The sequence below is a fragment of the Spermophilus citellus genome (genome assembly GCF_964194105.1).
Source record: "Spermophilus citellus genome assembly, chromosome: 7".
In the NCBI taxonomy this organism is placed as follows: Eukaryota; Metazoa; Chordata; class Mammalia; order Rodentia; family Sciuridae; genus Spermophilus; species Spermophilus citellus.
Window position 1 is genome coordinate 40,285,042 of NC_138188.1, and position 25,764 is coordinate 40,310,805.

General features: G+C 39.4%; 1 protein-coding gene across 1 annotated transcript in view; it reads right to left on the bottom strand.

The window, feature by feature from the left end:
• Window positions 1–25,764, bottom strand: part of SLC9A9 (solute carrier family 9 member A9) — a 561,779-nt gene that overhangs the window by 180,845 nt on the left and 355,170 nt on the right. Inside the window, exon 12 of the mRNA XM_081301714.1 lies at window positions 4,461–4,614. Coding sequence (XP_081157840.1) covers window positions 4,461–4,614 — 154 coding nt within the window. The remainder of the gene's footprint in view (window positions 1–4,460; window positions 4,615–25,764) is intronic.

Consider the following 25,764-nt stretch of genomic DNA (forward strand, 5'->3'; position numbering starts at 1 on the left):
AAGTCTGTCCAATCCTGATGATGGATGAAGATTTCCTGTGTTTGTTTTTAACAGGCCTGTCTTAGTTATAAAAGCACATGTATTTTTTCCCCTAGAAGATATGTTAATCAAGGCACATTGCAGGCTTCCAGGATAAGCTCATTTAGTCAGGGGGCAGAAGAGTGCACTATTCAGGGACACAGGCTCTGGGCTTGGACTGTCTGGGCTGGAGTCTGGCTCTGCAGCCCCACAGTGTGGCCACTTGCTAGGCCTCATCCACCCTGTGGGGTAGCTACTATTATTATTCCTGCTTTACAGAGCAGATGCAAGACAGCAGCCACTGTGCCTGGCACTTTGCTCTCTAGGATCCAAGACAGAATAGTGACTCTTGAATGCTGGCTACTTTTGTTTGATAGTTACTAGTGTTTGGAGGTCACAGTCTGGAGGCCATACAGTCATTAGTGGAGGCACATTGTGTTTAGGTATAATATAACTTAATATAATGGAGAGATACATATAGTCAAGTTCCATTGATAGCTGTCTTCTATTTGGGTTCCTTTCTAGGACCCAAATTTGCATGCATGTTTAATATATTTAATTAGTTTATTAATGTAGTAAATAAGTGCATACACTCTGGAGTTAGGATATGTGAGTTCCAACCCATCTCTGTTTCTTACTACCTATGGAACTGCACATATATATGAACTGGGTCCAACATCTTATCTAGGGGAGCCCAAAAGGGGTTTGCCTGTGGTATGGGCTCTGTTCTCATGGACTGTTTGCTGAAATCTTGTTAGCTCCACGAGGTGCCCTACCCCAAACCAAGCATGGCGTTACCATCCCAACCTTAATTATTTGGTGCCACTGCCAGAGAGGGCCACCTCCTTGGTCTTTGATGTTGATGTGTAAGCATGTGTGATAATTTGCTTGATAATTCTGTTGACTGAGCTCTGCGGGGAAAGCTTGCCACTTTGGATTGCTTTAGTTTCCTGCCTAACAGCAGAGCTGGTCCTTGGAGACTGTGAGTTGGGTTTTCCTCATGGCCAGTATTAATGTATTCCACACTCTAATCAAGTCACCACACTGATTTCCTCGACATGAAAACCTCCAAAATAATGCTGGAGAAGTGTTTTCTTTTTCTCTAGAATTTTGAGAAACAAAAATCTGACTTATTTCCAATACTGTACGAAAGAGAAAAATCAAGAGAAAATTTAAAATTTAAGAGAAATTTTAAATGAAAATTAAGTGGCTTCAAGACAAGAAACTTGACTGGTGCTTAATCAGGACCAGATTAATCATGGAGAATGTATTTCATATCTAAAGATCATTAAGAGTTTCTCTAAACACAGGATCATTGCTGTTTTTTAAAGTCATTCACATCAAAGTGCAATTTGTATTAATACCACCAATTTTTACCTTATATAAAACATTTTATTTGCATCCTACTGTGGTAGTTTGTGGCTGAATGGAAAATTTTATAGGGATGAAAAAAAAAAAAACAACTCAAGTACCTGCCTGATAATTTAAGAGAGAGAAGAAAAAAAAAAGTGTAGACTCAAGAACGGAAGGCCACGTAACGCATGCAAACAAATTGCCTTCCAAGCAAGGATGTTTGTTCTTATTCAATATCACATTTGCATTACCTCCCCCGTAAGCTTCCTGATTTCTGTTATTTTATTAAAATTGCGATCTACTTACATTCTGGCATTTTATGGAAAGAGACTGACATGAAAGTTGGTTAATGAGAGAGAGCTCAGTAAACAAGCGAAGCCTTGCTAAATGTAGTCAAATGATGGACAGCTGCAAATTTAAAGGCATATGGAACTGAGAATATCTTTGATAACATTACAAGCCAGAACAGGGAAGTGGAGCATAGATGGTATCACTAGAACACAGTAGGATCAAATTCATGTCATGCATATGTGTATGTGCTTGCTGAAGTCCTAACCTATGGTCCTGTTCCTTAATGTTTATTTGATTATGTCGTATTTCTCCCCATTCATCAATGCATAGTGACTCTTCCTCCTTGGAGAGCCTCTGCCTCCTTCTGTTTTAGGTGCACAGGCTCAGGGGTCCTGTGCAACCCTAGCCAAATCTGTCTGTATCTAATATCAGCTCCATCTCCACCAGGGATAGGAATTCTAAACCAGAAGTTCTCAAAGTGTGGGCTTGGGACCAGCAACACCAGCATTTCCTGGACTGTGGTAGAAATGCAAATTCTCAGACCTTGACTTAGATCTAGGGGATCAGAAACTTGAGTAGGGGCCAGCAATGTGAGTTTTAATGAGCCCTCTAGGTGCTTCTTGTGTTCATCCAAGTTTGAGAAGCCACTGGCCCTACTCTTGCTGCTTTGTATCCTATCTGCCTGAATTGACTTCCAGGGTTTCTCTGTATCAATGAACTTTAGTTTTCTCTCTTTGACGTCCTAGTAGATGGGTCTCTGGCCTTTCTGACTGGGTTTATGCCCTGATTTCAGATTTACACTTTATTTCTCAGCTGAGATTACCATCTTGTCCACTAGACTGGAGCCTTATTGACTTCTTTCCCTAATACATCCAGTCCCACCATTACCCTTCTCCCTTCCTGGATGGGGGTCAAATTAATCAAGTCTTTGGGAACCAATTCCCACTGGGGCATGTCCATGACCTGTAATCCCATGCTGTATCTCCACCAAGCCCAAATAATACTGGCCTAGGTTGAACTCCAGTTACATCACTATCCTTTATCAGAATCTGTCTTATAATCTGGATAGCTGTCTTGACATCTTGAAGGCCCTTATTATACTTCCCTTTCCCTGTGGAACCAGGCTCAAGAGACCATGTAAGTCACAATACCTATTGGAAATCTCCACTGAGGTCTTTGGAAGGTATAGAGAAGAGTCAGGTACATACTTTAGGATAAAACACATGACTGATTTGCAAATTCTATAGGGTAAAGACAGAAACAACAGAAAGCAAGTTGCATTTGAATACTTTAAGAAAACCTTGCCATTGCTACCTTGTGTTCTAGACATTCTAGATTTACCCGATGGGTAAGACTTTTATCTTGTGGGCACTGGCATCCTTTATCCTTTGCTTTCCACACCCTCATTTTCCATGCATGGATCCAGCCTACTGAATTTATTTCCTAGAAACCCAGCTCACCACTATCTAAGTAACAATTTCCAGGGGATCCAGGGCTGTAGAGTTTAATGTAATATGTGTACTCATCCATAGGCACCCACAGGTAACCACCACTGTGAAAGGAATTGCAGACCACATTTATATGACTAGAAAATAATTCAACAAGCCTTTCAAAACACTCTCTATTCACCTTTAGTCAAAGCCCTTTTATGTGTTTAGCAATATTCACAGTACTTTGAGAGGTCTTTTTTCCCCCTTGAATTTGGTTTAATGCATAGCTACTTGGCCTGATTTAAGCACAAGCTTTCTTCCTCTCAACGTGTGAGTCCTGCTTCTGCTTTCTCTTTGTCAAGTGGATAGAAAAGTTTACAGTAAATGCTTAACAACAGCATTTATGTTTGTGATTATACTCTTCTAATTTTTTCATCAATTACTTACTCAATCCTATTATATGTCAGGCAACTATAAGAGAGGACTCATCTGTAAGAATCTTCTTGAAAGTCCTTTTCCAGTTAGATGGACCTTTTCCTGTCGGATGTGGTAGACAGGAATTTGCCTTAGAGAATGGATGGAATCCAGGGAGGGACTGAATGACATTCAAGATGTAGGGTTTAGAGAAATTACATGTGATTTGCCTACACTACTTGACCTTCTAGGGAATGAAAATGAGGACCCAGGTCACAGAAACATTTACATAAAGACATGAACATCTTCTAATAGTTTTGCCCATTGTTCCAGCTATTCGTTTTTGTCTATGTGTCTGCCATCTGTATGCTTCAGGTTTCTAGAAATCAGCTTCCAGCCAGTGACTACTGCCTGGTTCCTGACTGCAAACTTGACCTCTTTTTCCTGTGAGAAAGTATCTGGCTTCTGTCTGTAGCACCCCTTTGGCTAAACATATGTCTCTCCAACCAAATATATTCAAGGGTTCCCATGTCCCTATTTCTATCTTAAGTGCCGTGAGGAATTAAAACAAGTTCATTTTCTCCTTGGTATCACTGATTTTTCTGTAATAATCCTACTAGACTATCTGGAAGACAAGACCCATGTCTTACTTTCTCTTTGGAAATTCCATCACATATCACATTGTACTCTAATACTGTGGAGTGGAAGAACTAGTAGATGAATAAGCCCATGCCTAGGAACATGTTGTAAGTAGACACCATTCTAGGATTTCTAGCACTCTTGGAAAAGTCAGTTTGGTTGGTGCTGGGTCACGCTGGTTCACCTTGAGAGTGAAGGTCAACTTGACTCTAGGGAGAGATCCAGGTCTACCACTGTCCATCATTCTGCAGTACCAGAAACTGAATAGCACGGCCATGGGGCAGGGTGGCCTCCTTGGCTAACAGTACCACTTACCTGATCTGAAGCCAGGTCAGCATGGGCGTCGTTCCTCCTCCAAACACCCAGACAGTGAAGAACACCAGGAGCAGCGTGGTGGTGAACATCATCTGTTTGGGCTGAGATTCCGTGTTCCTAATAGCTAAGGCAAACGCGATTGCTCCTCGCAAACCTATCAGGAAAACCCCAAAGAGAAAATAAGCACCTTGCTCGCTTCATTTTCTTTTCAATTGCTTTTATCTTTACAATTTACTAACACAATTACTTTTTGTTTTTTTAGCCAAATGCTTTATCTGGAGGTAATTCTAGATGCATATGGAGTTTTAAGAAATAACACCAAGCCGGGTGCTGTGGTGCACACTTGTAATCCCAGTGGCTTGGGAGGCTGAGACAGGAGGATCATGAGTTCAAAGTCAGCCTCAGCAATTTAGGGAGGCCCTAAGCAACTCAGTGAGACCCTGTCTCTAAATAAAATATATAAAAGGGCTGGGGATGTGGCTCAGTGTATAAGTGGACTTGAGTTTAATCCCCAGTACCAGAAAACAAAACAAAAACAACCCCCCCCCAAAAAAAAAAACCCAGAGAGTTCCTAAGTGCACTTTCTTCTCTTTCCCTATTGATAGCATCTTACAAAATTATTGCACCATATCTCAGCCAGAATATTGACATCTAAACAGTCAAGATACAGAACATTTCTATCACCTCCATGATCTTTCCTGCTGGACTTTTATGACCTTTCTTCCCTCATGTGTCCTCAACAACTGGCAGCAAGCCATCTGCTCTGGGTCCCTATGTTTTTGTTATTTGTCATCTTAGGGTTGTTATGTAAATAGAAGCATGAAGTCTATAACATTTTGGAATTGCCTTTCACCCACCCCCAACATAATTCCCTGGGTCTCCATGTTGCTGTATGTCTCAGTACTCTGTTTCTTTGTATAATTGAGTAGTATCACCTGGGGAGGATGTTTCATGGTTTATTTGACCACTCAACCTATTAAAGGACATTTAGACTGTTTCTAGTTGATGGCTATTATTATGAAGGCTGCTAAGATTGGCATATAGGTTTTTCTGTGAACATAAATTTTCATTTTTCTGAGATAAATGCCCAGGAGTGCAACCACTGAGTTTTGAATGAGATTTGCATGTTTAGTTTTTAAAGAGATTATCCAAGTTTTTTTCCAGAGAATCTCTGCCATTTCGCATTCCCACCAGCAATATTAAAATCGTCCAATTTTTCTGTATTCTTGTTGGGCTTGGGGGTGTCCTTATTTTTTAAACATTCTGATAGGTAGGAATGATAATTTATTGTGGTTTTAATTTCTATTTTCCTAACGGCTAAAGGAATTGAACCGTTTTTAAGGTGATAATTTGTTATCCATCCCCCCTCCCCTTATAAAATAGCCTTTCATATCTTCTTTACCTTTTAAAATTGGGATAATTAAATTAATTGTTGGATTTTTTTTTATTGCTGAGTTTTGAGAGCTTTAAAATTTTTTTTTGGTACAAGGGATTGAACCCAGGGGGCCTCAACCACTGATTCACATCCCCCAGATTCCTCTTTTTTTATGTTGTATTTTGAGACAGGGTCTCACTTAGTTCCTTAGGGTCTTACTAAGTTGCTACGGCTGGACTTGAACTTGAGAACCCCCTGCCTCAGCCTCCCAAGCTGCTGAGATTACAGGCATAAGCCACCACACCTGGAAAGAATTCTTTATGTGTTATAGATAATAATCCTTTGTGGGATATATGGTTTGGAAATATTTCCTTGCACTCTGTAGCTTGTCTTTTCATCTTCTGAAGAGTCTTTTTCGGAGTAAAATTTTTTAACTTTGATGAAATCTAATTTGTTGAGTTTTCCTTTTATGAATTGTGTTTTTGGAAGTCAAGTCTAAGAATCCTGCCTAAGCCCTAGATCTCAAAGAGTTTTTTTTTCTCCTAAAAGTTTTATAGTTTTACATTTAAGTCCATGATCATTTTGCTCTAGCATCTTTATGAAGTGAGAGGTTTATATTCAGGCTCATTTTTTCTCCTATGGATGCTTACTTGTCCCATTGAGTTAGGTTTTGTAAAAAAATAGTTAGGTATATTTATGTGACTCTGTTTCTGAGTTCTGTATTTTGTTCCATTGAGCTATATATCTATTTTTCTAATAGCAAACTGTCTTGATTATTATATCTATAGAGTGAACCTTAATATTGGGTAGAGTGATTCTTCTTACATGTTCTTTTTTTCCAAAATTGTTTTAATTATTCCAATTATTTTGTCTTTCTACAAAAACTTTGATTACTCTTGCACATATCTACAAAAAAAATATTCCTAGGAACAATTACTGTAAAAAAATGTATGAGAAAATAAGGAAAACCAAACTTATAGACTTAAAATTAGTAATTAGTTTAAAGACATTTTAAAAATATTCCAGACTGAATACATACTTTTACAATCTCTGTGACCCTTGCTAATCTATTAAAATCTGCTTTTTTCTTATTTTACCTTTTCTTCTTTAATACACTGTACTGATAGAGGTTTTTTTTGAATCCATATTAAATAAATTTACTATTTAATACATTTTCTATTTAATACACTTATTAAATAGTAAATTAAATAGTAAATGCTACAACTTCCAAGTGTGATGAGATTAATAAAAATAGAAATGTAGACTTTGGTGAAGAGTAATAAAAACACAGGTAGGAGCCAGGCTCAGTGGCACATGTCTGTAATCCCAGTGGCTCGGGAGGCTGAGGTAGGAGGATTGTGCATTCAAAGCCAGCTTTAGCAACTTAGAGAGAACCTAAGCAACTCACTGAAACCCTGTCTCAAAATAAAATACAAAAAAGGGCTGGGGATATGGCTCAGTGGTTAAGTGCCTGGGTTCAATACCTGGTACAAAAAAAACAGAAACAAAAACAAACAAACAAAAAAACAGGTAGGAAAGAAAAAAGATAAAGTAGAAGTTCCCTCTTGAGAAACCCAGGACTTGCAAGACCTTTTCTTGTTCCTATGTTGTGTAACAGGACAAATAAAGGTTTGTAATGATAGTGATATAAGTCAAAGAGTAGTGATTTTTTTTTTTTAAATCAGAAACATAAAATTTCAATGATCTGCTTTTTATAATATTTACTGTAGCACATGGCTTTCAAGTTTCCAAATCTTTTCTCAATTTTATAAACCAGATATGGGGGGGGGGGGATGAAGAAAACTCTAACCATCCTGGCTCTTATTCCATGTTCCCAACCTAGAGTACAATGCTCCTTTTTATCTCTACACTGAGAACATATAAGAGCCAAGTGGCATAACGCGATCTGGAGGATTAGACGAGACAGATTTAATACATTTTGCCTGAAACAAGGAAGTGTCAGGAAGAGAGAGGAGCGCACATTCCGATTATAAAATATCTTCCAGGAACAAAGTGTAATGGAGGAGGGAAATTATTCTAAATCTCCATGTAGACAAGGAAATGGCCTGAAGATAAGGAAGATAACATTTGAAGTAGATATTAATAAAAGAGTTTCTATACATCAGAAATTCTGAACACTTAAGAGGTCTGTAATGAAGAAGAAGAGTGTCCCCCATCACTGGGGATCACATAGACACACCCAGCTGGGGTCAGGCGGACTGGAGGATTGGTAGCCCTTAATAGTGGGAGCTATTTTAATGATATTCTCTCCAGGAAATACAAATGGTGTCCTTTGGGAATAACGACTCAAGGAACAGTTTTGCAACAGACTTCTGTATCTAAAGAAAGAATTTATAGGTCAACCTAAAGCTCCTAGCGGCATTCAATCACAGAGCAGGCCTCGAGATAGAAGGTGATCTTTTAATTTTCTCTAGTCCTCAAGCTGATATTGCTAGAAATGCCCAGAAAGCAACATTGACCTCCAAGTTGGTTGATACTAGAGGTATTAGGTGAAGAGACACCACTGTTTGCCTTTCTTACTATGAATATTTGGAGAATTTTTTTACTTCTGGTTTTGTGTGAGAAAGAAAAGAACACAAAAATAGAATACAAATTAAACTTGCTATGTCATGCTCACTGTAAACTCTTTCATGTTGAATATCAAGGGCAGGATATAAGGAATCGTTAATCTTCCTAAGTATGTTTAATAATGTATCATTACTATGTTAAACTAGCATAACTATGCCCTTAAATCTAAATTATCTGTATGCATGCAGTTCTTGGTTTAAATAAAAGACTCAGAGAGATCTATTAATCTGACTTCTAATACATATATATAATATATATATGTACATATATTATATATATTATTTGAAGTAGATATTAATAAAAGAATTTCTATACATCAGAAATTCTGAACACTTAAGAGGCCTGTAATGAAGAGAAAGAGAGTTCCCATCATTGGGGATCACATAGCCACACCCATATAATAATATTATATATATTATATATCATAAATTATAATATATAATATATAACATCATACATTATATTGTATATTTATATATTATATTATTAATATATTATATTATTATATGTTATATAATATATATTCTAGTACATATATATAATACTATATTATTACATATGTCTTACATATTAAAATCCCTATTTATGGGACATGCAATTTAGAGATTTCTGGGGGAAAAAAACTGACAAGTACTGCTATATCCTTGTGGCAGGCTGAGAAACACTGCTAATGGAGGGCCAAACTCCAAGCTGTTGACTTCTGAATATGATGGTCACCTTGAAAAACATGTAAAGATGATGGCCTCAGGGAAGAGATCATCCATCAATAGCCCTTGTTACATGTGGCATTTAAAATATTTCCACATGTGAGATGGCTGGCAATGCAGGAAGCTTGGGCTTGGGAACCGTAAGGCTGCCACGTGGACAAAGTGAAGCTAATTTCAAAGTTCAGCTAGAACAAACTATCGCCTCTGTCCCGCTCACCCTTTATGAGGATGCGTTTATGAGGTTTCTCATTATACTTGTGGAGCCGGGACGAATGTCAAATCAATAGCCATTCATTGTTTCATCTAATACATATGCATCGATTACCTCCTGTGTGGAGGCTGGGTGCACCTGATCTTACCTTCTTAACACCATGGATTTGGGCCATAGAGAATTTTAGAATTGAAACAAATTACTTAGGCTACCAGAAACATAGTAAGAAATGAAAAATTAATATTGACTTAGGGTGTGCTTCTCAGGGAAACATTTCCAAAGAACACATACTATTTTGCTTGGGAACGGGAAATTCAGAACTCATCAAAACATTTGTTTTATTTTGTATTCTGGGTACTTTGACCCGTTGGCTTACTTTTCCTTTCCTCTTTGTTTTTGGCCAACTGATGGAAATAATTCTATACTTTTAGGATTACTAGACTATAGCACTGCATTTTAAATGGGTTGACTTTGCAGGCATTTTGACATATTTCATATCCCCAGTTGGAAAGTTAGCATCATCCTGGGGAATAAAAGAATTACCTACAATTAAATGTGGTTGCATTTGAAATTGGCCTCCTAGGGATTCTTATGTTAATTATGTTCGTGTTCTATTCATAACAATAGAAGACTATTGAACCAAGGAAGACTTTCTAGCAAGGACCCCTGCTGCAGAGAGCTGTAGCTTCCTGTTTATCTTTACAGAGCAAAAGTGAAGCTTTTAATCAATTAAAAGTTTGCAAATGTGTTCTGAATGGATGGGGGTCACAGATGTATGTGTTTGTCTATGTACATATTTAGATCTCAGGAATATAAAGACCTCTTAGGGCATCCTTATTTAAAGTGCAAAACAATAAGGCAAAATGATAAACATTTTTTGAGTGTTCACTATGTGCTAAGCTCTGTCCAAGACAGAGAGGGAAGGAAATGATGAGGGAGGTTGGATCCTCTATTCTTGAGTTCAAGGTCGTACAAAAAAGACTCTCTTACAAGGTAAACTGTGACAAGGTATATGAGAGGTGCAAAAGAGATGTTTTGAAAGTTCAGACTGAAGAAAAAGGTAAGATTGCTTTGCTTCATCAGACCCTGTCAACAGATGTGCAGCATTTAAGGCACTGAAATGGATGGAGTGGTAAGAGTCTCTGTGTACACAGTTCTCCGCACTTGAGTTGTTTGTTTTCACCCAAGTTCTCTCCAGTTCCTTCTGTAGCTCTCTCTCTCAAACTTTGCCTAGTTACAACTGATCTGCAAAGCCTGGATTTTACTGCCTTGTATTGGTGGGACAACCATATTTGTCCTTAGGGCACTTACAGAGCATTTCAATCAACTCTGTCTTTTTGCTTGCAACATCTAGAGCAATCCCAGACACATAACAGATGCTCAATAAGTATTCACTGAATAAACAGATGAATCTTCTGATTCTTCCACATTCCAGATAAATATGGAAAAGTGATTGATACTTTCTAGTTGAATGTAATGGTTGAGTGATTATTTTTGCACGTCCAGTGTCTGCCTTTTTATTACATATTGAGACCCTTAAAGCCTATGGGAAGAGTCTTGAGTTCTGGTATCTGTTATATCATCTCTACATAGAGGTTTTAAGGCTAGAATTGTGGTCTTTAATGAGAAGTGCCCATCAAAATCATGTGGGACTTAAAGAACATACACAGTCATTCAGGCCAGTCACCTGACTCTTGAGAGTCCGATTCAGCAGAGAACCCATGCATCCTAGCTCAGGTGGGTGCCCCCACATCCCACTGTGCCACGTTGGCCCAAGGCCCATCACTTCATGCCCTGACTGTGCCCCTGTGACACGTTGGTTTGGGCCCCAGAGTTTCTCTTCTCTCCTCCTTCCACCCCACGACTCTCAGGAAGGTTTTCTCAAAACCTAGCTTCATGAGGTCATAATTCAGCTCAGCAACCATGAGTAGCTTCCCAACCAGAATCTCAGCCCACCTTCCCCATCAACTTATTTGTTGAGAGACTCCATAAGCAAGGCAAATCCTCTCTTCCCATAAACAACTGTTGTCCTTGCCTCAGAGCCAGGACCCCGCTATCAGCCCCTTGCCTCCTTTCTGGAATTCTGCCTTTCTTTGGAGCTTCTCCAAGCTTCACCATCAGAACCACCTTTCTAACCTCATCTCACTCCATGAAGTTTCCTGGAATATTCGAGTCCACATTGTTCTCTTTCTTAGAAATTCTATACAACCTCCCACTTGTGCCACTTGTACTGTTAAGTAATAGCTTGAGATGAATCTGTATTTAATGTGATCTGTTCTTTTCTGCAACTCTTAATTTCTTAGAATGTTGGAATGACATCTGCCTTCCAAATTTCCTGTATCTAGTTATTGTGATATCCAGAAGAAGAAACTCAGTAAGTGCTCTTAAATCAAACAATTGCAGGGATTTCAGGCCCTCCCGATAGGAGAAAGTACTATTCATGTATTCATGCATCTATTCAGGACCCAGACAGGGTTTATTAGCAAAATATTAGTAAAGATGCTTTCAGGTGAGTTATGTGAGATGTTATGAAGAAAACAAAGTAGGGTAAGAGGATAGAGAGAGTGCAGATGTGAGGGCTGGGATGTTAGGGTGGCTAGGGAAGCCTCTGTGGTTAGTTGATGTTTGAGCAGAGACCTTAAAAGAGGGAGAAGACAGGTGGGGATCTGTTCACCTTCAGGAATAGTCAGTACAAAGCTCTCAGGAAGATTATGCCTGTCACATCTGAGCAGCAGCAAGGAGGCTAAGTGGGATGAAGGGACAAGGGTGGGGGCCACTGGAAGGAGTTAATGTCAGAGAGGTGATAGAGCCAGATCATGCTGGGCTTTTGCACGGTGCAGAGTTGGGTTTTATTTTAAGTTGGCAAGCTTCAGGCAGGTCTTATACAAGATAGTGATATGATCTGTTCTATGCTTAAAAGAATAACTCTAGCTCTGATATGGAAAACAGATTTCTAGGTGGCTGGAGGTAGGTCACCAGGGAGGAGGCTGGCACTTTAGCTCAGATGAGAAGTGAATGCATTATGTTGAAGGTAGTAACTACTTGCTGCTGGGTCAGATGAGGGCTATGAGGAGAAGACTTCAAGAACTTAGGGTCTGAACAACTTGAAGAACTGGAGAAAGCTGTGGGAAGAGCATATTTGGGTGCTGGGTGATTAAAGATTGTACTGAAACCATCTTTGATCTCCAAGCAGAGGCTGAGGAGGTGGGTAGATGTGAGTTCAGAAGGTAGACTCTCTTTGCTATAAAGTGAGAATATGGGATGACAGTTTGGACCTTGAAGAGTGTAGCAAGGTGAAGTTTATTTTCGGCCATGCTTGTTCTTGTTTCAATGTCTTTCTACTTGCTGTTTCCTCTACCCACAGGACTCCTCCTAGATTGTCCCTTGATTGCCACTTATCATCTCAGGTCAGAAAGGTTGCCCTGACCATCCAACTAGGTGCCCCACCTAATTCACCCAGGTCTTTTTGGTCTGTCTTTCATGGAACTTATCACCCTCTGAAACAATCATGTTTGTTTTTCTTTATTATTCACCTAGAAAATGAACTTGGGGAGGGCAGATCCCTGGTTTGCCCATCCTCGGTGGCATCCACAGTTCCAGAACGGTGCCTCTCACAGAGTTAGCACTCCTAAGCCAACTTGCGATGAATGCATGCATGAATGGATAAAGGAAAGGTCATTTTTGCATTTGAAAGTACAACTGGAACCCAGAAGGAAATGAGCCATAGATGGACAGGGATGCAGAGATGTCCCCGAGAAACTGATTCGTCCTTTAGAAGAAATGCCTTTTCGATGAGTTATTTTGCTGCCTGTCTTTTCATTTGGAATATAATCCATTGTAATCCCTTTTTTCCTTTCATTTCGACTGCTATGAGGGAGTTGATTTCAAAGATTTAACACATACTTATCATTAGTCTGGTAAATCAAAGCCTGGTATGGGTCTAAAATTGAATTATGTATTGCTTTTACACTTGCTAGTCTCATGACCTTGCAAAGGGTAACTACATTCAGCAAAAATGTCAGTCTGGTTTCAAAATACATTTTCCAGAGCAGTGCAACCTTGGTACATGGTTCCCATTTCAACTCAACGTCATTTTATCACATGGAAGTGAAGCCAACAGATTGTTTTCAGTGGCAAAACCTGCATTCAAAAATAAATGAGTTCTCCTGGAAACTGAGTCTGTGTGAAACAAGCAGAACTTTTTTTTTTCCTTCATCTCTCTTCCTGAATTTGAATCATTTAAACATAAGGCTACTGAGCAAGGCTGAAACAGAACTTCAGTATATTTTTGTGTAAAACGAAGCCTGCTTTTGGAAGCCCTGGGCAGTCAGGAAGGGTAACTGTAAATAGGATTAGCTCTGTTGCAACTCAAAGTCAACATGCATGGATGCCTCTGGCTTAGGAAGTTTCTTTTCATGTAGGTACGATGGATATGGTAGTAAACTGTGGAATAATCCTTACTGCTAGCGGAAATCTGCAACAGAGGGTTTCAAGAGAAAGGCTAATAAAGATCAAAACAAAGTTAACATTCTGTGAGCCATGCTTAACTTATGGCCAGGTTGTGTTCCCAAGGTCAACTTTTAGTTTTCTATTTAGACTAGTGTCTTTCATCTGGGGCGATTTGCACGCCCTCCTCCCCACAAGGAATCTTTGGCAGTCTGGAAGGACTTTGAATTGTCTAGAAATAGGGAGAGGTGAGGTTGTTACTGTTATCTAGGGGTAAAGGCCAGAGATGTTGCTAAATATCCTACAATGTATGCAACATCTCCCAAGGTAAAGAATTATCTGGCCTCAAATACCAATATTTGCTGGGTTATCTAGGGTTGCTTTTTTCATAAGAGTAGAGTTATAAATGATAGCAATATTCCTACTGCACAGGGCTATTCTGGCAAAGATGGCTATTTTGTCCACTAAACCTTCATAGAGAGCTCATGGTGTACTGTGATAACTGCATTAACTATATTTTCTAGCATCTCTTGCATCTAGATATTACCATAGGACTCTTCTCATCAATGAACTGAGAGCAAAAGAGATACGTGTCACGTCTGGCTCAGGGTTTTAAAAAGCAATTTTTCCTATCCCCGGCTCTCTTTTCCCTCCCACCAGCTGGATATAAATCATGAAGTCATGAAGTGGTGCCCAAACTTTGGACACATCAGAATCACTGAGAGGACTTACTCAAGTTCAGATCCTCAGGTGCCGCTGGTGGAGCATCTGATTGATTCAGGGGGTCTGTGGCAGGCCTGAGCATGTGCATTTCTCACCAGTTGCCAAGGCACACTTGGTCCATGGAATACCTCTAGAACACTTGTCTAAGGGGGCTAAAAAGTCCTAGGATGGAAGAAGCCTGATGATATCTGAGTCCCATCTGGAGAAGAGGCCTCCTTCATGTTAATATCAATCCTGGCCTGTGACATGAGCCAGAAAGGAATGACTACCATCACTAACTTGGGAGTCTTTGTGTCACAGCAGCTTAGACTGTCCTGAGGTTTTCTTCTGTGCTCCGTCTGTAGAACCACAGAATGATTTTTATTAGCAGAGGAAATTGGGGCTGGGAAAGATGAAATGTGTGGCCAAAATTCCACAGTGAAAGGTACAGCTAGCAATGAAAAAACTGTGTCTCACTCCCCACTGAACATTTGACCAATGACAAAGCTCAAAGATCATGGTTATAAATCATGGCATTTGCAGGTAAATGGGTGGAGTTGGAGACTATCATGCTAAGCGAAGCAAGCCAAACCCAAAAACCAAAGGCCAAATGTTCTCTCTGATAAGTGGATGTGGGTCCATAATGGGGGGGGGTGTATGTGTGGGGAGAATGGAGGAACTTTGATTGGATAAAGGGGAGGGTGGGGTAGGGAGAAGGTATGGGTGTAGGAAAGATGGTGGAATGAGATTGACATATTACCCTAGGTGCATGTATTACTGCACATGTGGTGCAACTCTGCATCGTGTACATCAAGAAATGAAAAGTCGTGCTCCATTTGTGTACGATGAATTGAAATGCATTCTGCTGTCATGTATAACTAATTAGAACAAATAGAAAAAAAATCATGGTTATTAGTAAGAGTTTGATTATTTTTAAGGAGCTTTGGGAAGAGACTTCCTGGCAGAGTCAGTGGGAGGCTACGAGATGGGGCTTGGGGTCTTGCTCACTCACAGGGGTTAGGTTGGTCTGTGAAGGACTTGGCTGACCAGCGTTTGAATCTCCTCTCTATGTTGAGTGAATGCTGAAAGTTCCCAAGTGGACTGTGGATATTTAGCACAAGGCCTTTTTAAGTGTAGCTGCTTTTTGCTCTTTTGCACATATAACTCATTTGAGGAAATCTTATTGCCTTCTTTTGAACTCTATCTATAGAACCTGAGGACAGAATTACAGGGATTTATGCCTGGCACAGATAGATTAATTTTTTGATGTTGGTTTGCTTATGTTGATAGTTTTCTAGGATTTTGCCTACTCCATGTTGAAATAAGCAAGCAGTTAGTAAATAAATTTAGGAAGAAAAAAAAAAAGAATTATGTAGTTCATTTGTTTACCTGAGTAGGCAGATTATTTGGTTATAACTATCAATCAGTTATTTATTCTTTCTGGACATCCTGAAAAATCTAAGTGTACATGGAAAGTTCCTGAATCAAGTGATAAAATTGTTTATTTTCCTGTTTCCTTCTGGGACCTTCTGAAACAGAGGGAGTGGCAATGGAGATTCTGGAACGTAGCCTTGGGTTACCTAGTGTGTCAGAAGCTGCCGTGGTCTCATTGGCAAAACACATGATGGTCTGGTCACCTCCAAAGTCTTGCCACTTTCTCACACTCAATAAATGTCAAAATATATTGTGACATTTTACACGTGTCCACTTGCTATGCGGGGGAGGGTACACACAACATATTTTTTTTTTTTTTTTGCAAACAACTGACACTCTGATTTAGGACACTTGGGTTCATGTGTCAATGCTGGGAGTCAGTCTCCGCTGGGATCAAAGGCAGAATCTCAACAACTGTCTCTCCAAGAGGGAGGAAGAGAGAGAAAGGGACCACCTCTGCCTCCACCTCAGCCTGTGTCCTTCCCAGGGATGTCCCAGTCAATCTCCTTGGGAATGAAGGCCTCAGTCTCTCAGAGGACATTTTTCTGTGAGTTTATCTGAGCCCTATCTCTGTAAGCACTAGGAGCTGTCTTGTCACCTGTGTGGCCATTCTCTATATTCTCTAGTTTGGTTTTCAGTGCTGTCTAAGATGAATACGATGATCTCTGTGGTTTGGAAAGGGGTTCATCCCAAGGGCTGAGCCTGCTTCAAAGCCCGAGTTCTTGCACTTTGTCAAAACAGGAGTTTCCATTTAAAAAAATTGTGTGGTGAGTCAAACAGCAAAACCTAATTTGTGGCGTAAAAATGCAAGAGCAAGTAATTCTTATTGTGAATTTATTTTGGAGCTAAGTGAAGAATGATAATGTTTTGATTTAGTAATGGGAAAAAAACAATGGCCGGGAGCTGGCCCTAGTTCTAAGTTATTTCTCAGATGTTCTTAATTCATCATCATCATATAACCACTTCTCAGCATTTGCAGCTCTGAGGACCTAATGGGAGCTGTGATTCACGTGGGCCTGCTGGGCTTGTCTGCTTTGTCGAGGCACTGCTGCCCCTGCTGATCCCTAATCCAAGAGGACTTTTCCATGATTTCTTTTTTTTGTGGGGGATGTGGGCTGCTGGGGATTGAACTCAGGGGCACTCGACCACTAAGCCACATCCCCAGCCCTATTTTGTATTTTGTTTAGAGACAGGGTCTCACTGAGTTGCTTAGCACCTTACTTTTGCTGAGACTGGCTTTGAACTCTCCATCCTCCTGCCTCAGCCTCCCAAGCTGCTAGGATTACAGGCATGTGCCACTGAGCGTGGCTTTCCGTGACTTCTTGACACACTTGTTAAAACATTTTTGTGGCTCATTTCCTGCATAAGCTGATTAACCCTGCTCCACTTAAACACCTCAAAAGGCGTATTTCAGTTCCTGATCACTGATGCCTGCCCCAAGCTGGGTGGTTGGCACCTGAGAGAGATGGGGGCGTGGAGGAGGTTCATATTCTCTACTGGAAAAACGTTCCAACTCTGTGCCCCATGAATTGGTTAGTGGCCTAATACTGGCCAGCTCAGTACTCTTCCCAATTAATCAGACCAATACATCCAGGGAAGGTAGGAGGTGTAGCTTGGGAGGGTGAGAGAACACCAAAATCTGAGCAAAAGGGTTGCCAAGAGAGAGGCTTGAGCAATACATTCTAGACCACAATGTGGTGTCACATGGGCAATATTTTTCTGGAATCAGGATCAAGGGGAAAAGAGAGGGAGAATCCATTTCTTGGGGTCAGATTCTCACATAACCTTTGCAATATGCATTTGAAGAAATATGCCTGGACCTAACAATGGTTTAGTCTGATTCTTGAGTTCAAATCATTTGAGATTTTTTAATAGGAAACCCCGAACCCAGAGCAAGAAAAGACCTGAAAAATATTCTCAAATCCACATGTTACTTTTAAGGACGTGTTACCAATGTTTCCTGTCATCAACTCACTTTCAGGGAAGAGTTTTGAGCCAGATGTGAGTAGATTTTATTTGTTGATCTCTTGTTTTAAAGTTAAGATTGCTTATCTCCCACCTGTGTGAACGGGTAAGCCTGGTCTTAGAACTGTCCCTAGGGGCAGTTCTGGAACGGGAAATTCCCAGGGCTAATAAAATAGGAATGGATGGATCTGAAGTGGCAATATGAGTGAAAAGTACAATTCTGATTGGTTAGTCAATGTTGTAGGCCATTTATTCATTCACCTATTAACCACCAAATATTTGCAGAAGGCTATTCAGTTTCAACTTGTGAGCTGGGGACTGAGACATTTTACAAAGCTCCCAGCCTAAAGGGATATAGCCAGGCAAACTAGAGATAATAGCAGAGCATGATGTCTACCAGGAGGGGAGAAGTAATGGGTGCCATGGAAACAGAGAAGAGGGACATCAGCTCAGACTTGAGGAGTTACAAAGCCTTCTAGTAGGAAGGCAGGTCTAAGCTGAGACCTGAATTACAGGAATTACTGACTCAGAGAATGAAGATGGGTGACTCAGTCATAAGGACAGCCTTGTATAAAGGGGGAAAGACCTCTCAGCAAGCTGGAGGAACTGGAAGAAATCCAATAACTGGTGCTATGCTGACCAGATGGTGAAGGGAAGAACAAGAGGCAAGATTGGCATCTAGGAGGGTCTGGGGCAGAACAGCGAGGTGGGAGGGAGGGATTGAAGAGACAGGCTCAGAACAGAAGTCATGAATTGTGATTATGTTCTGAGACATTCTTCTCCAACGTTCACATGCCCTTGAATTACCAGGGGATCTTGTTACAATGCAGATTTGAGTTCAGTATTTCTAATGAGCTCCCAAGGGTTCAGCCAGAGCTGCTGATCTGAGGACCTCACTCTTGGGTATCCAGGATCAAGAGGGCATGGAAGTGCCTCTTTTCCATGTCCAGTAATAGTTATGGGATAGTCCTCTTGGGTTAATGGAGTGCCAGTTGCCTGGGGTAAATCCTGGACACAGATTCTTGTTTCCAGTCACTGCTGAAAACAATGCCCTTCTTCCTTCTTCACTTTCATTTTTCTTTCTCCTCATTTTTATTTGTATTTTCTTCCTGGTTGTCACTGATGTCAGATCAAGACACTTTGGGGACGAAGTCTCCAGTTGGATTCTGATTATGGCTTGATGGGTGTCTCACCAAAATGACTCAGGGAAAGATGGTCTCCACCTTGGCAGTGGTTCTTAAGCCATCCTTCCAGAGAATGCTGGCATTCCATGAGCTGAAGAACATAATGTTCCACAGAACTTGAACAGAACTGGCCAACTTTTCACAATTGAGAGAGGAGACAATTAATGCGAAAGTGGAAAATTTTTCTTCCAGGTCTTTCTCTTAATCGTTTGGCGCTGACAGCTATTTGAGTGTTCATGAGGGCATGTGGACAATAGAATAAGTTATGAATAGTAGCAGCAAAGACTGGCAAAATGTGGTGCTCTTGTTTCTATGGCTATGTGAGCTTATGGGTGAGGTTCCATATAAATCCGTGTACTGTGCTTACATTTTCCTAGTTAGAGGATAAGACAGGGTTTCATGTCTTCTTTAAAATGCAGCAGAAATAGATGAGTTCAGGCAACAGTGTTCTTTGACATTTCTTCTAGCTCCTACACCTGCCCAGGTGGCTCCCTAGCCTCCCTCCTGGACTGAAGAGCAAAGCAGCCCTGCATGGTCTCTTCCTAGCCTGCTATTCCACAGTTCCCAGGTCACATGGTTTCAGGAGGGCTGCCAGGACTCAATTAGGCTTGGCATTTCCCCTCCTTCTAGCAACTCCTGGCTCTTATTTAGTTTTAAATTAAATAAAAATTGCAGCACATGGGTTTGAATTAAAACAAGAGGACTGATCTTTGTAATATGCGCCACATCAATAGGGAAGCTAATTTGTGTGAAGCACATCTCCTCCGTTAATTTAAACCACAGAGCTCTGCCTCTTTGGTTTCAAGGGAAATGAGAGCTGGGGCGGGGCTGCTCACTGCTAGCATTAACTAGGTCTGTGCTGGAGAGCAGCCGGAACAGTTTCAGGGGAGCTTAGCACTTCTCTTAAGCCCTTTGTGCTGGTGTCACACGATACACCACAGCAGTTACAGCCTCCTGGCCTTGAATTTAAAGAAGGTCTTAAAAGTGTCTCAGGGTAAACTTCCCTGATTGACTATGAATTACATCTAGGTTAGCAAGAACAGAACCTGCATTATTAAAATTTTTTCAAGACAGAAGGACAGACTTCTTAGCTGGGGACCCATTCATCATTTAATGTTCCAAGGCTTCCCATGCATAGATTACTAGGCTAAACAAAATAAGTGGGGTGGGGGGTATGCCAGGTGGGAAATTCAATCTCGGCCCTGACAGCTGCTTCATTCAGTCTGGTTGGGTCTGGAGAGGAAGACAGAGGTGGAGACAGAGGGTGGCAGAGGCTTCGGGTCCTCCATGAACAATGTGATCTTTACTTGAAAACATCACTGCACAGCAGTTGTCTACACAGCAAGCCCTTGTTTCAAAACTCGACAAAGGCCCTCTGTATATCAAGAAGTGAGTAAGAAACAATTGGATTCCTTCTCCAGAGGCATTTAGATTTGGTGGCAAATCCAGCTCAGGTTTTATGGGGCCTGATGCTTACCCATTTCGTGGCCCTTTTTAGGAAAAGAGAATATAAAAATGTGAGCATGCTCATTAGAACACCAGGACCTGTCCCAGGATCATGAAAAGGTGATGCAAACAGAAGCTTAAGTTCATTAAGCTCCCAAGTGATCTACCTTCGCTTCACAGCGCTTGTCTCCTGCCCAGTGTCAGAAAGGCATGCAAAAAGGGAGAGTGAAGATAATGGGAAAGGACTTATCAAATGGCAGGTGTCATTGAGTAAGACAGAAAGTTGAGGTTCTCATTTGACTGTCTCATTCTCTTACCGGGTCACCAAACACACTCTAAGCATGATTAACATTAGACTATATTTTGAAGTAAATATCCTTTAAGGTGTCAGCTGGTATTACGCTCACATGCACAGAAAAGGCTGAACAGTGTATTGTTTGATCTGCTTTGTTAACTCCACCTCTGGCTTAAGCTATCTTAAACTGACCCTTTAAATTCTTTGTTTCCTGGAAATTTACTTAAAACTGTAGGTCCTGGGTGAGGTACAGCTGTCAGAATTCATGCAGAAAATCAAGCTGAGTCTGCAGCATTCCCTTTTGAAGAAAAATACCACCCTGAATTTGGGGAACTCACCTGATAGTTCTGATGGGGTCAGTGGGACCCTCAGCCTAGGGCTGGGAGGTGAGTTAACCATGTGTTCAGTTTGTTATGGACTACATGGAGGTCAAGTTTGCATGAGGGACATGTTAGACATGCTGGGGTTGGCTTGGGCTAGGAAGGACATGGTTTTAATTTAACTTTTTTTCTCATGACCTTGAGGGTAAATCTTAGGTAGTATCATGTAGATGAAAAGGTCCTAAATTTGAAGCCAGGAAGACTGGGCTCAATTTACAATTTCATGTCTAATTGGTTAAGCTATTGTAAGCAAGGTATCCAATCTCTTCATGTCTCTCTCTCTCTTTACTCTTCAAAAAGGGACCAATAGTAATTCTGGGAAGATTGGTAGACTAGGAAGGGCCAGGAATCTGTCTCCCTGCCTAGACAACAGTTATGCTGGTAGAATTGCTTTTGTAACTCTTGGAACTCTGGTGTCTATTTAAGGTTTGCAACTTCAGCAGAAGGCTTGGACAGTAAATTGTGGTTAGTTAGATTCTACTCTTAGCACAGTGGCAGCTGCCCATCACAGGGGTATATGTATTCCTGAAGCTGCTTGCAAACACCCTGCAGGAGTCAAGGATGGCAAAAAGAACACTGTCCTGCAGGTATCAGGAATTTATGCTCTGATCACTGGTGCTGGTTCTGATCACAGAGTTGTTGACAAAGAGGTGAGGGGCTGTTGTTGTTGGACCTCCCCCATTGTTGCTGGCCCCTGGCTCACTAGTTGAAGTGGCTTCCAGGAGATTTAAAGGCCAGTGCTATTTTTATTCCTCATATGTTTGTTTTGCACTTTTCCCCATCTTGGAAGCCAGACATTAAAGATCATAACATTAAAAAATAATTGCATATAGAGAAAAAATAAAAAAGTCATGGAAAAGTCACAGACTCACGAAGACCTAAGAAGGCATTAAGTTCATACCTTAACATGCTTTATGTGATTTAAGAAATTATCCCTTGGGAAAAAAAAAGCTGGTGGCAGATATACTGAACAACAACTATAAAACAACTGTCTTAAATATGTTAAAGTAATGGAATGTGTGGAGAAAATCCATAAATTGATATTTAAGCAAGATATAAATATCAGCAGGGAGATTAAAAAAAAACCGAAAAGAAATCAAAATGTGACTCTGGAGCTGAAAAGTGCAATAAGTAAAATGAAAAATTAGCTAGAGGGGATCAAATATTGATTGGGGCAGGCAGAAGAAAGATCCAATAAACTTGAAGAGGAAATCATGGAAATTTTTGAGTCTGGGGAATAGGAAAAAAAAAAAGATAGAAAAAAATTAAACAGAGCCTAAGGAACCTATAGAATACCACCAAGTAGAAATGGTCAGAGAGCATATATGAAGAAATAATTGCTGAAAACTTCCCATTGATGTCTGATGAAAGACACGAATATAAACATCCAAGAAGGTCTGTGAAGTTAAATTAAGATGAACTCCAAGAGAGGCACAACAAACCACATCATAATTAACTTTTTTTTTGTACAGGGAATTGAACCAAGGAGTGCTTTACCATTGAACCACATCCCCAGTCCTTTTTATTTTTTTATTTTGAGACAGGTTCTTGCTAAATTGCTGAGACTGGCCTCAAACTTGTAATTCTTCTGCTTCAGTCTCCTGAGTAGCTGGGATTACAGGTGTGTGCCACCATGGCTATCTAGAAGTAGGATATTAATAAGGATAATGTACAATTTACAAGGTAGTATTATTACATGGTTTATAACATTGTCTTTTCAGTCTTTATGCGATTTAAGAGGTAAATACATTATAAAACAATGGTAAATCTAAAAGCCAGTATTATTGTAACTTTGATTTGTACATTTTCTACAAATTTAAGATACTAATACATGTGAAAGAATTATTAGTTTTATATTTTTAAGGAATACAGTGTAAAAATGGGTATTTTTGTGATATCAACAACCAAAAAGGGCAGTGATAGAGTAGTAAAGAGGCAGAATTTTTATGTTATTGATGTAGCTGGCATAAATCAAAATTAGAGTGTAATAAGTTTGAAATTTTAAATGCAATTTCCATAGTATCTATGGAGAAAAATAGCTATAGAATATACACAAAATGGAAGGAAGTAGTAGTAGTAGTAGTAAAAAAAAAATCAACTAAATGAAAAAGAGGAAAATAATGTGGAAAACAAGGTAGGAAAAGTTCTGACGCATCTGAAAAACATATACAAAAATGACAGAAGTCCTTTCTTATCAGTAATTACTTTAAATGCAACTATACTAAGGTTTAAAATCAAAATTGATAGAGTGGATAAAAAATATAATCCAATTCTAGGCTGTCTACAGGAGACTTTGGATCCAAAGACACTATTTGATTGAAAGTGAAAGTACAGAAAAATATATTCTATGCAAATGGTAACCAGAAGAGAGAAGTAGTGGCCATACTGATATCAGATAAAAATATATTTTAAATCAAACAAGTTTACAAGAGACAAAGAAGGACATCCCATATTAACAAAAAGTTCAATGCAAGAAGATAATAACAACCATAGGCATGTATGTACCTATTGACAGACCATAAAATATACAAAGCAAAGCCTGAAAGAATTGAAGGGGGAAATATAGTACCATAATAATAGAGATTGCAGTACCCTACTCCCAACAATGAATAGGACAGCCAGACAGGCAATAAAGAAAGAGAGGGCTTAACACTTTGAACTTACTAGATATAGCAGATGGACAGAGTACTCTACCTAAAAACAGCAGCATACATATTTTTCTCAAGACTATGCAGAACATTTTCCAGAATAAACCATATGTTAAACCACAAATTAAAACTCAATAGATTTAAAAATATATAGATCATACGAAGCATTTTTCCAATCACATTGGGATGAAGTTAGAAATCAATAACAACAGTAAAACTAAAAAATTCACGAATTCATAGAAATTTAATGTTACGCTTTTAAATAACAAATGGGTCAAAGACGAAGTAAGAAGGAAAATTAGAAAATGCCAAGAAATGAATGAAAATAAAAATTCAATGTAACAAAACTTTGGGGGCTTAGCAAAAATAGAGTAAAGGGGGAAGTTTATACTTATAAACATATTAAAAAGCAATAAATATCTCAAATTAACAACCTAACTTTATAATTTAAGGAATTGGAAAAAATTGGAGTAGAAATAAATGAAATTAAAAAAAAGAAAAATAATAGGGAAAAAACCAATGAAACTAAAAGACGGTTCTTTGAAAAAATCAACAAAATTGACAAACTTTTAGCTAGATGTACTAAGAAACCAAAGGAAAAAAAATCCAGATTACTAAAATAAGAAATGGAAATGGGAACATTATTACCCATTCTAGAAACATGAAAAACCATAGAAAAATTAGAAGACAGTTCTGTAAAGAATTCTATGCAACAAATTGGATAACAAATAAAATGGATAAATTTCTAGGAAAAAAAATTACTGAAACTAAAGCATGAAGAAATAGAAAATCTAAATAGACCTACAACTATTAAGAAGACTAAATCAGTAATAAAACATCTTTTTACAAAGAAAAATTCCAGGACTGATGGCTTCTTGGGTGAATTGTACCAAACATTCATTTTTTAATTTTTATTTAATTTTTTGGTACAGAGGGTTGAACCCAGGGGTGCTCTACCATTGAGCTGTAGCCCCAGTCCTTTTTCAAATGATTATTTTGGGACAGGGTCTCATTAAGTTGCCCAGGCTGGCCTCAAGCCCACAATCCTCCTGACTCAGCCTTCTGAGTTGCTGGGATTATGGTCGTGTGTCACTGCACCTGGCTTGTACCAAATATTTAAAAGAAGAACTAATATCTATCCTGCAAAAACTTGTCCAAAAATTGGAGAAGAGAAAACACGGAATTCTTTCTAAAAGGCCATAATTAACCCCACACCAAAGCCAAAGACACTATAAGAAAACTATGGACCAATATCCTTTATGACCATTGATACAAGAATCCTCAACAAAATAAAATAATAGCAAATCAAATTCAGCACAGATTAAAAGGATCATACATCATGCCCAAGTGAGATTTATTCCTGGAATGCAAAGATGGTTTGTTATACAAAAATCAATGTAACAAACTACGTTAACAGAATGAAGGAGGGAAAAATCCACATAATTTTTTCAGTTGACAAAATCCAATTATCTTTTTAAAAAAATTTTTTTTGTAGTGTAGATGGAAAGAATGCCTTTATTTTATTTGTATATGGGGCTAAGGATCAAACCCAGTACCTCACACATACTAGGCAAATGCTCTGCCACTGAGCCTCAGCCCAATCCAACTATCTTTTATGACTACCCTACTGCCAAAATGAAAGCTCAACAAACTATGACTAGAAGGAAACCATCTCACCATAATAAGAATCTTGTATGAAAAACTTATAGCAAATATCATATTCAATGGTGAAAAACTGAAGGCTTTTCCTATAAGACCAGGAATAGGTAAGGAAGTTCATTCTTATCAGTTCTCTTCAACATAGTACTCAAAATTCTGTTCTGAGTGATCAGGTAAAAAAAAAAAAAAAAAGAAAGAAAGGCATTCAAATTGCAAAGAAGTAAAACAGTCTCTATTCACAGATGATATGATTTTACATGCAG